Source organism: Danio aesculapii, chromosome 24, assembly GCF_903798145.1.
Source record: "Danio aesculapii chromosome 24, fDanAes4.1, whole genome shotgun sequence".
Taxonomy (NCBI): Eukaryota; Metazoa; Chordata; class Actinopteri; order Cypriniformes; family Danionidae; genus Danio; species Danio aesculapii.
Window position 1 is genome coordinate 35,475,067 of NC_079458.1, and position 12,372 is coordinate 35,487,438.

General features: G+C 37.2%; 1 protein-coding gene across 1 annotated transcript in view; it reads left to right on the forward strand.

The window, feature by feature from the left end:
* Nucleotides 1–12,372, forward strand: part of gpr158a (G protein-coupled receptor 158a) — a 116,501-nt gene that overhangs the window by 58,834 nt on the left and 45,295 nt on the right. The window contains exons 4-5 of the mRNA XM_056451157.1: nucleotides 4,453–4,682; nucleotides 10,800–10,868. Coding sequence (XP_056307132.1) covers nucleotides 4,453–4,682; nucleotides 10,800–10,868 — 299 coding nt within the window. The remainder of the gene's footprint in view (nucleotides 1–4,452; nucleotides 4,683–10,799; nucleotides 10,869–12,372) is intronic.

Genomic DNA, 12,372 nt, shown 5'->3' on the forward strand with positions numbered 1-12,372 from the left:
TATGCCCCTTTTTATAAGATGTAAAATAAGTGTCTGATGTCCCTACAGTGTTTATGTGAAATTTCAGCTCTAAATACCACACAAATAATTTTGTAGAACTCTTTGAAATGGCCTCTTTTAGGTTTTGATTCAAATAGTGCCATTTTGGTGACTTTTTTAACTTATCTTTGGCAGGTATGGTGTGAAAACTGTATTGGTGGATGGCTGCTTCTCATTCAGGGCAGTTTATGCTAATGAGGGAGAGACTGTAGCTAATAGTTGGCTGGCTTGGTAAGGACTAGAACTAGTGATGTTCTTGCTGTAAGGCAACAGTGCTAATCACTGGGCCACTGTGTCACCCATCTAGGAAAGGAGGAGGAGGAGGAGGAGGAGGAGGAGGAGTAGGGGTGGAAGGGGGGATTCTTCAAAACGAAGATGGCTGTTATATGGAACTTAGGGTATTTATAGTGGCTTAGGAATCGTCTGATTGGTGAATCATAAATTGGATAATGCGGGACCAGCCGCAAGCAATCATAAGCATGTGATCCTCTCGAAATTAGTTTATAAATAAACTTCACTTATTGGAGAAATACAGCACTTTATCTCCTGAAAAGATTCAATAATGCAAAATAACCCAACAGAATGAGCCTAAAGGCTTAACTCCGCTGTTGGATGGAGAGAAAAAAATAACAGCAACTTTTAGAAGTAGTTTACAATTGCTCTGTATAGTCTGCCAAGACCAGACACAATACTGTTACCATATTCATTAACATAACGAAACTATTTAGAGACAACCCTGGCTATGTAAGGCAATTTAAACTGACCTATAACCGCTGGATAGTTGTGCCATGAGTTTTCGGTTGTGGTGAAAGTCAGAAAGCTTCATTAGATTTAGAAACAGGCTGTGAAGCTATATATTCGTACCATACTGTGCAGAGAGAAATGGAGATGCAGACCGACATGTGGACATCACCACAGGTCCTCCATCTGTGATATCTGCTCTCTGGCTGTCCTCCAGTGATCTCCGATGTTTCTGGGAGAAGTTGGCTGTGTTCTGTGCATTTCTCTGTTATCTGCTTTACTGAGCCACCATCCCTTTAGCTTTTTGATTATGTAATGCTGGTGTTTCCTGTCTGGCCCACATAATGACAGTTTGTATTAAAAATACAAGAGTCTCTGTTGAGTAGACATTCCCAGAGCTAATTATATTTCACAGTTAACCACTATAGAGACATACATCAGACTCCACAAATGTACAGATTGCTTATTTGAAATCTAGTTTTAAAAGTTCACCAGCATATGATACAACAGTATGTCAAACTGTAGTGTTTATTTCTCTGCTTGGCACTTGCTGCGGGTAGAGTGATACATATATGTGAAGAGGCTGATCAGTGCTGATACTAGTGGAATATCACACAGCTTTCAGTCAGTTAGATTGAGATCCATACAGGACTGTTGGAAAGTTATGCTAGAGAAGTTAAGCCATATTTAACACCGAGGAATCAAAAAGGCTTGCTGACATATCGCTGACACCTCGCCAAAAAAAAAGCAAATATCTGGAATGCTAAATATTCTGGACCAGTCAGCCGTCTCGACAACACATGGGGTCAAATGTAGTGATGAGCTACAGCCAATAAGAGAGGAATTCATGGCTTGACTGGCTATTGTGTTCACTCTAGACAACAGCAGATCACAGATATTTCTGTTGAAAAAGTCATGTAGTGGGGACTAGGCTTTAGTTGAATTGGTCTTTGATCAGGCCCCCGTTTGTTTCTATGGTTGCAGATTGCGTTGATCACCTGTTACTAGTTTAGTTCTTGTTGTCTCAGTCATTAAAGCTGACACTACTAGAGTAGTAGCTACTAGCTCACACTAGAGTTTGAGTATGCAAAATTTTGTTGGGCGGCGCTGCAAAAAAGGGGCAGGTTAAAGTAAGGTGATGTCACACTGATGAAACTAGCAATTGCAATTGGCTGAAATTGTCTACTATATAATAAGTAGTTAATTTGAATTTAACTTTACAACCATTAAAAAAGTATTATCAGTATAGTGTGAATGAACTACTCAGCTGTTTTCTGTCTATTAATATACATGTAGGCATATATGGGTGTGTATATACTTATTGCCCTTGGCAAACTCAGTTCCTGGTTCTACATTAACTTGATTATTTTATTAGTTTATTAGGCCTATTTTTATTAGGTAGTTTTGGGATAGTTCACCCAAAAAATCACTCTTTACTTGTTGCAAACCTTTATGAACTTCTTTTAAACACAAAATAAGATATTTTGAAAAGTGTTGAAAACCTGTAAGCATTGACTTCCATAGTATTTGTTTTTCCTACTATGCAAATCAATGGTTACAGGGTTTCAGCTTCCATCAGAATTTCTTCTTTTGTGTTTAACGCAGCAAAGAAAATCGTTAAGGTTTGAAACACTTGAGGGTGCATAAATGATGAGTACATTTTTATTTTTGGATGAAATATCCCTTTAAATAAAATAAAACCTGCAGTCTGATACTATTTTCTCAAGCTGATGACAGGTATCAGATCTGAATTTGTATTAGATTTGAAAAGCAATGACAGGTATGAAAGTGTTTGTATCACCTAAATCTGATGTGATGAACTTTATACTTGTTGTCTATCAGCTTTTATGAATACCAGATCTTCAAAATAACAAATATATAGCATATATAATTAATTATAACTCCCTAGCAGCTAATTATATCATATATAGATAATACATAAAGCTCATATACAGCAGAGAAAATAAGGATTGAACACATTATGGGTTTTTTTTTTTTTCCTGGGAATAATTTTTCTAAAGGAGTTGTTGACATGGAATTGAACCAAAAAAAAAATATATTTTTTAAATAAATAAATAAAACAAAACAAATAAATATCTAATAACATAAATAATAACAATGAAATGACACAAGAAGAAAGTACTGAACTACTTAAACGTATTTAATACTTTATATAACAGGCTTTTTTGATGATGGCAGAGAATTAAGTCACATGAATTGCTCAGGCGTGAGAAATTTCCAGCCTGATCTCACGAGAAAACGTAAGTATTTTACGTTTTGACAGTTTAGTGGCTAATTCGTATGAGTTCAGTCGTACGAAATTGTACGATTTTAAAAAGGAGGCGTGACACCTAACCCCACCCCTAAACCCAACCGTCATTGGGGGATGAGCAAATTGTACTAAAATGTACGAATTAGATCGTACAAATTCGTACGAATTAGCCACTAAATCAAAAAGTTACGAATTGCCGTGAGATTGTGTTGGAAATTTCACAGACTTCAACAGAGTGTAAAAATCGTAATAGTTTCGTGGGTCTCATCTATCAATCCTGATCTTTAATTTGTATTTTATATTGGATTTGAGTCTGATGATTCACTGGACCATTCGAGGAGCTTTATTTTTTTTCTCTGAAAGCATTTGAGAGTTTTCTTGGCTGTGTTTCAGATCATTGTCTTACTGAAATGTCCACCCTGGTTTAATCTTCATCATTCTGCTAATGTAGATGTTGGACCGAAGCAGCTAATATTAACTTACAATGATGAAGTGCAGAGGGTTGCTGAAGACCTATTAAGAGATTTCAGCTGCTGTCTGGGCTTTCCATGTTTTTCTACACCTTCCTTTCTTCATGTGTTCAATACTTTTTTTTCTGCGTCATTTCATTTTATTACGCATAACTTAATTTGTAATGTAATTAGATTTGTTTTCTTTACAAACATGGATTTCTTTGGTTGTCACCAACATCTGGGGGGAAATTTCAGGTAAACGGCACCTTTAGAAATGTTTTCTGAGAAAAATGGTGGCATGTTCAATACTTGCCCGCTGTAGATAATACACATATAGATGTAATGTAAATTATAGATCTGTGCTTCAGTAATCTCTCAACCCATACAGTACATCATCTATCTAGACTACAAGTTTTTTTCACTCATGAATGTGATTTTGCTTAGTCATTCGAGTACTCAGAACTCACCATTTATTAAAAAAACACTTTAATCACATGAGAATGTTTCTCACGAATGTCACTTTTAACTTTAAGGTAGTGTGTTTGCAAAATAGTGGAACATTTTAACTACAAACTAGAAAGTAAAACTATTGCATAGCATGAAATTGTCATTTTGGAAAGATGCGCGATATGTAACCGAGGCAAGAAACAACTGGTGCATCAAAGTGGCAGCCCAGATGGTGTGTACACACCCATCCACCCTGGCTAGCACATGAAACGCTGTGAGATGCCTGCTGATGAGACCACCAATGACTGAAAGGGGAGGGTGGGCTGGACCGCTTTAAATGTCACATCTGTGCTGCTACTTTTCACAATTGTTTTTTTTTTCCTCTTGGTGTGATCATAATATATGCAAATGTATGCTAGTTAGACACATCAATTGCAAATGAATGCAGAGTTGTTTGCGGGAACAACATGTGACTTTATTGAATATTTGGTCTTTTTCCAGGGAGAGCAGGAGGGAAGGGGACCGAAGGTTTGTCCCATCACAGGGATGTTCCAGAAACTTCCAGCCACTGCCTGCCCTGCCAGGAAGGCTGTTCTTTCTGCAAGGACGATACGCCCTGCGTGGCCCGGGGTGATGGAGCCCTGCGTATGGCGGTGCTCTCCTTTCAGGGTCTGTGCATGCTGGTGGATTTCATCAGTATGGTGCTTCTCTACCATTTCCGTAGGAACAAGGTGAGTGCGGGCTGCCGGAGGGAGCTAATTAAGATGGCAACTGTTTACATGAAGCACATCTTGTTCTTATTGACACTGGGGTATTTCCATGCTAAGTTACATTACAGTTAGTCATCCGCGTATTACCTGGGATTGTCCAATATCTTTATCTGCTATGTGATATTTTATTCACATTGAATGAGAAGTTGGCTTTCATGAATGACTGCATGGTTGCAGCTGACCTCTATAGTTTATATTTCCTTACTGTGGAAGTCAGCGACAGTTTGCATACCCACAATTTTCAAAGAAGAAAGACACTCTTACAGAAACAAGTGGAGAGTACTGAAAATGTGAAATAAAATGAAATATTGACTTAAAATCATTTGAAATTAGCTTATTATATGAGAAATTACTTAGTGATGGTGAAGAGCAGTGATGGGTAACGTGCTATAAGTAATGCGTGCTACGTAATAATATTAATTTTCCAAAGTAACAAGTAAAGTAACGCATTACTTTTATAATAAAATCAGTAATATTATTTAAGTTACTTTTAAAAAATTTGATGTGGGTTACTTTTTACCTTGCTTAATTGGTTTTAAAAAACAAATTGCAAAATAAAAATGACCTTAGTCAGGTTGAATCACACACTCAATAAGAGATTGTGCTGCGAGGGAACAGACAGTCGGCTCGCACTCATCATCATCATCAGGTCTCCTTTTTTCAGCAGATGAGTCCGTGTACTGTTAACTGTTAACTAACTGAATATCTAAGGATATTGGTTTATTTAGAGTCAGAGGGAGTATCTGGTATGTTAGTACTTACTTACTGAAGATGAAAACCATTTAAACCTGTCTATTAATTGCACACCCAAACTCTGGATTGTCTCTCTGCTAATTAGATTCATTAAGTTATTAAGATTTTCCCCACCTCATGAGGAGTGGATTAGTGCATAGATTAAGAAAGTGACAGCTACTTAATCACACTTAGTGCACTGTTGATGTACAAACAGAGCATGTTTCAGAAGCACATGCTACTGTCTTAGTTTAAACAGACATGCAGTCTGTGTTCTGAGTAATAGTAGACTGGATTCGCACCGACTGCTAGGAAGGTTCATTAATCCCTGCAGTGAGGCGCCGTTTAGGCTGTCGATATGTAGGGCACTCAGTTTTGATAGTGCCAGCATTTTAATTTACTCTGGAAGCATGCTCCGTCTGGGCGCTGCCTGAAAGCGATCCATAAATGCAGGAGAAGTCTAAATGAAAGCGACAGAGTTAGGATTAGAAATTTTGCTCTGTTTCAGCGCGTGCTGTCAAGTGCTTTCTATAGGTTGTTTGATTTCAGAAAGCAGTTGACAGCTCACCTGTTGCCTCGTAATGGAATTTTCATTTTCTCCGCTTTAAAGGAGACGCACTTGAACTATAGTAGCACTGCAACTTAAAGCTGCAGTATATGCTGCAATGTTGAGAGAGAGAGAGAGAGAGAGAGAGACAGAGAAGAAAAAAAAACAATTTAGCTTTGATTGATAATATAATTGCACCAGCCTACATAAAAATACGATGCTTCACTTTTAACAATTTTCTGAAGCATCTACTGTAACTAACTGGCAGCAGTTTGCCAGTGACTCACTGTAAACCAGTTAAAGCAAAAATACCACATTTACAGCACCATTTATGTGTATGTACACTCGCCGGTCACTTTATTAGGTACACCTGTCCAACTGCTCATTAACGGAAAGTTCTAATCAGTCGATTACATGGCAGAAACTCCATGCATTTAGGCATGTAGACATGGTCAAGACGACCTGCTGCAGTTTAAACTGAGCATCAGAATGAGGAAAAAAGGTGATTTAAGTGACTTTGAGCGTGGCAGGTTGTTGGTGCCAGACGGGCTGACCTGAGTATTTCATAAACTGCTGATCTACTGGCATTTTCACGCACAACCACCTCTAGGATTCACAGAGAATGGTCCGAAAAAGATAAAATATCCAGTGAGCGGCAGTTCTGTGGGTGCAAATGCCTTATTGATGCCAGAGGTCAGAGTGGCCAGAGTGGTTCGAGCTGATAGAAAGGCAACAGTAACTTAAATAACCACTCGTTACAACCGAGGTCTGCAATAGAGCATCTCTGAACACACAACACGTCAAACCTTGAGAAGGATGGGCTACAGCAGCAGAAGACCACATGATTTCCGCTGCAACATTTGAATGGTAGGGTCAGAATTTGACGTCAACCACATGAAAGCATGGATCAATCGTGCCTTGTATCAAAGGTTCAGGCTGGTGGTGGTGGTGTAATGTGTGAGGGATATTTTCTTGCCATACTTTGGGCCTATTAGTACAAATTGAGCATCGTATCAACGCCACAGCCTACCTGAGTATTTTGTAGACCTTGTCCATCCTATTATGACCATAGTGTACCCATCTTTTGATGGCTACTTCCAGCAGGATAACGCGTCATGTCATAAAGCATGACTGGTTTCTTGAACATGACAATAAGTTCACTGCACTCAAATGGCCTCCACAGTCACCAGCCTCAATCCAATAGACTACCTAAGGATGTGGTGGAACAGGAGATTCGCATCATGGATGTGCAGCCGTGAAATCTGCAGCAACTGCATGATGCTATCATGTCAATTTGGATTGAAATCTCTGAGGAATATTTCTAGTACCTTGTTGAATCTATGCCACAAAGGATTAAGGCAGTTCTGTGGGCAAAAGGGAGTCTAACCTGGTACTAGTAAAGTGTACCTAATAAAGTGGCTGGTGAGGAGTGTAAGGGGTTTTTGGTAGTACCATGAGTGAATTTTAGTACCACATGTTGTTTGCATTTTGGATCAGATTAAGCAGTTACACCTGCCAACTGTATTGTATAATGTTAGACCTAAATGACATTCAAATATGTAAACAGTGTCTATTTTCATGTAACTAATGGTAAAAATATGTTAAATTTAAATGTCATGAGGCGACACAGTGGCTTAGTGGTTAGCACTGTCACCCCACAGCAAGAAGGTCGCTGGTTTGAGTGCTGACTAGACCAGATGGCATTTCTCAGTGGAGTTTGCATGTTCTCCCCGTGTTGGCTTGGGTTTCATCCGTTTCCCCCACAGTCCAAAGACATGCGCCATAGGTGAACTGAATAAACTAAACTGGCCATAGTGTATGTGTGTGCATAAGAGAGTTTATGGGTGTTTCCCAGTACTGGGTTGCAGATAGAAGGATGATTATTAAGGGAATTATTTTACAGTGTAGATTATAGAAAAGTTACATTCTGGAATTGTATTTTAGTTGTGCATAAGGTGTAAGTTAGCACCCCTTTCCATGAGTTGTTCTCATTCTTGTACAGACAGAGCTCCACATCCAGCCTCAACACACTTGTCTGCAATGTTATTATCTGGTTGGGGTTTTTAATTTTTGATTGCAGTTAAACTCGGCAGGATAGTGGCCCTTCAGGAGCATGGTTGGAGACCCTTGATAAACTGTAGATACTGTTCCTCAAATCATCCAGCTTGTTGAGGAGAGATGTGCTGCATGTCTTTTGATTAATAATTTATAACTTGTGATTTTTCAGCCTGTGAGAAAATTCCATATACATCACAGTCTGTCTATCTAGAGACCAGAATATCAATGAAACATCAGCGAGGCTCTTTAGCAACCACCCAGAAACAACCCATGGAAGATACATGTTGGAGGCAACATTTGTTTTAGTACGAATAATATTACATTTCATATTACATTGCATGCTTAATGTTAATTTCAATTTTATCATTCAATAAAACAAATCAGCCTGATCATGGCAACATTTTATTGTTGATTCATGTATTGTGTTCTTTTTATTTATTGATAATAATTTAAAATAAGATACCACATGCCCTAAAAACTTGAATTAAGCCCTTATACCCTTACATTACACCAAAGTGCTACCTAGACTAACAATTTCCTATAGAATTTACAGTAACCTACTGGCAGTAGTTTACTGTGACTCAAACTTGCAGCTTAAATACTCTTAATATTTACAGCACCATAGACCTTACTGTACCTGTATTAACAGTACTGTATAGTTTTACTGTGAAATATACAGTATTTTTGTCTTCTCAATTGAAATTTTATTTATATATTGAAATTAACTTGCAATTGTTTGTTCATTTATCAATTTACTGTAACAAATACCGTGTCAAAATGGTATATTACGGTATTTGCCAGGTTTCACTCTCATGTCATTTTTTACTGTATTTTGATTCACATCAAATTAAAAATACTGTTTTAATGCTGCCAAGAGGATATTTCCTATAATGCAACTTTAAAAAAACTGTAGCACACTGCATAGATGTCATACAGTAAAATACATTTCATATTACAGTTAAATACTGTAAGTTACAAAACAATTTTTATCAATATACACCTAACATGATGATGAGGATGATGATGATGATGATGATGATGATGATGAGGATGATTTACTGTAAATCTATACCTTTCTGTACCTGTAGTAACAGTATTGTATAGTTTTACTGTATTATATACAGGATTTTAGTCTTCTCAGTTGTAAATTGTTTGTAACTTAATTATAATATAATATTAATTAAAAACTTATTCTAAGATTTGCTAATTAAAATATTGAAAAATATGATGTGATCATACAACATTTTATTACATTTTATATGATCAAAAAGTTGCTGTTTAAAACTTAGTTATTTAAATAATTGTGGCAAAGTATAAAGATTTAAAAGTGCAATCAACAGGTCCTGTAATAGAGGCTTTAAATATGATTCTTGCTGTAAATGCTGACAATTTTTTTTGGTGTACCTATTGTTACACAGAATGGCATTTTAGCAAGTCTCTTTTGTAAATCATGGTAAAAAAAAATTGTGATATTCGTCTTTTTATTAAATAAATAAATCGCATTACTAATAAAATAGCTGTTATAAGTAATGTCATTGTGTGTGTTATGGTGGGGAGTGGGGCTCAAACTTGAAGACAATTGGTGTATGTATGTGTTGGACTAACTAAAACTACTTAAAAATATATATGTTTCTTAAGAAGTTATCAGCTGTATTGTCAGCTTATACAATGCATAATTTGTTTTCAGATTGATTTGTTGTCCAGTTCTGGTCTGTGAAATGTTAAACGTTTAAATCCATCTATTATGTTTCATTTTTCCATTATTGTCATAATATTAATAACAAAAATATGTATTAAATTTGACTAGTGCCTCTCAAATTCCCAGTGCTGGGTTGTCGGCTGGTTAGTCTGTCAGTCAGTCAGTCAGTCAGTCAGTCAGTCAACAGCGGCCTCTGGTGGATTTACTTGAGAACGGCAGGCACAAATGGCTCTTGCAAGAAAAATTTGAGATCTGAAAAAGCGTACACAGTGGCCTCTTGTTGGTTTGCGAAAAAAAGTATTTTCTGGGACGTATTTCATGATCTCCAGAAATGTATATAGGGGAACATATCAATATTGAGCTTGAGTTGGGTAAAACATATGCCAGAGTAGTTGGCAGTTCCACTGTGGCAACCCGTCTTAAGGCAGGGAATAAGCCAAAGGAAAATATATGAATGAATGAAGTTGTCCCAGAGCAACATTAATGAGCATATAGAGTAGTGTACCATGTTTAATAATAGCTATTTATTCAACAAAACCTATTAAATAATGCGGGCATCCAGGTTTTTTTTGGCATATTTTCCTTTTAAACAGTAACACAATAGTTACTTTCCCTGGTAAATTGTTACTTTTTATGATGATATAATCCAGTTACTAACTCAGTTACTATTCATGAGAAGTAACTAGTATCTATGACTTTTTTAAAGTAACATGCCAAACTCTAAACAGGACACGTTCTGCTATCGTAAATCTGAGTCTTTGACCCACTTACTGATGCAACCCCTCCATTTCACCTTGTTTTTTACAGAAAGCATAATTTATAAAGGTTTATTTCAGGGCAAGGCATCCGTCTGTAGAGAAATAAGATGAATCAACCCCTGTGAACACATTAGAATAGTCCAAGGAGAATGCATTTGTGCGCAGAGGGATAAGTTATGCAGTAGTCACAAATGGATGATTTCCACTGACCCATTTTGCAGCAAGAGAATACTTTAAAGAGAGAAGTTTTCCAATGTGCTGTTGTTTCCCCCCATGTGTTTCAGAGTATCAGAGCATCGGGACTCATCCTGCTGGAGGCCATCTTGTTTGGAGCTCTTCTCCTGTACTTTCCGGTAAGCTTTGATGACCGCAGTCATTTTTATTATGTACTTTATTACTTTAGGGGAGTTAAAATTAATGGCACTTTGGTGACTAATATTCTTAGACGTGTACTGCAATGTAATACAGTCATTAGGGGGAATGTCTTTTTAATGGCACTAATTTAAGCATTAAAGAAATGTTGTAGGATCAATCTGAGTTAAGCCCTATGGACTCCCGAATGCTGTTAAACCTGGTGATTTATGCAGGATATGTGTAAAAAAAATCCAAAAGAGGTTTTTATGAATTGAAAAATCAATTCAAAGGAAGTGCATCAATATTGCATATGCTGATTCCACAGATTTATGTTGAAATGATACTCATCCAAGAATTAAAATCCAGTCATTCTTTACTCACGCAGTGGTTGTTACAATACTAGATTGCAGGTTTTGCTATTAAACCACAGAATGAGAAACTGTTTAAAAAATCCTGCTCATACATATAATGGTAGTGAAAAACTATTTTAACATGGAAAACATTTTTTAGGTGTTTTAGGTGTGTGTGTGTGTATCATTATTTAATAATTATAATTATTTAATCTTTAATATTTACATTTCACATTGAAAAGGATCTTTGCTATTTGCTTTTTAGTAATATGCCCATTTAATGATCAACTTTAAACTGGACAGCACGCAATACACACCAAACTAAAAACATTTGTCCTATACAGCAACCTCCTGGCTGTGGACCGGTATGGGTGCGTGGATCAATTGGTACCTTGGCACACAAGAAATCATTAATTATTTCCGTTTTATTTATTATCTGAGTCTGAACTGTCTTATCTCTGTTGCATCTCGGCCGTTTGAGCGCCAAAAATGAACCCACAAGCTATCAAAATGAGCAAGAAACAGACGTCTTTGGAAAGTTGCTTAGTAAAGAGGAAAAGGTCCTGTGAAGGACTCACAAACTGCCAAGGAATGGATCCGCAACCCATTGGTCAACAAATCAGGTGAATCCAGCCTGTCTGTGCAAGAAGCTACAGATTGCAAGTGGTGGGTACAAGTTTGGCCATGTTTACATATCGCATTTTTTCCGTGTGCAAGTTCGTTATTTTCAATGAAGGCACACAGCTTGTACCCAGTTGAAAACAACTCACATTTTCAGAATGCCGTGAGCGCACCACGAGTCACTAGACAAGAACTCACTAATCAGCTTCATACTTTGTATGGAATATACACATTTCAGTAGACTAATTATATCAGACAAACACAGAACACCCAAAAACTGCAGCGCTTTTTCTTTTCTCCATAAATAAAACTTGAGCTGCAGCAACGTTTTGTCAGCTTGTCGTCCTCTGAGAAAACAGTTGATGGAATGGAAAAATTGTCAAGCATTGACTGGTCCGCGTTGATAAAAAAGTTGGGGACCACTGCTATAGAGTAAACACCACAAAACGCTCTTACTTTCACTTTCAGTTTGCAGAAATTTACTTGGCTAAGAATGCTCTTGGAGGTGCAGTAAATAAGATTGACATTCAGT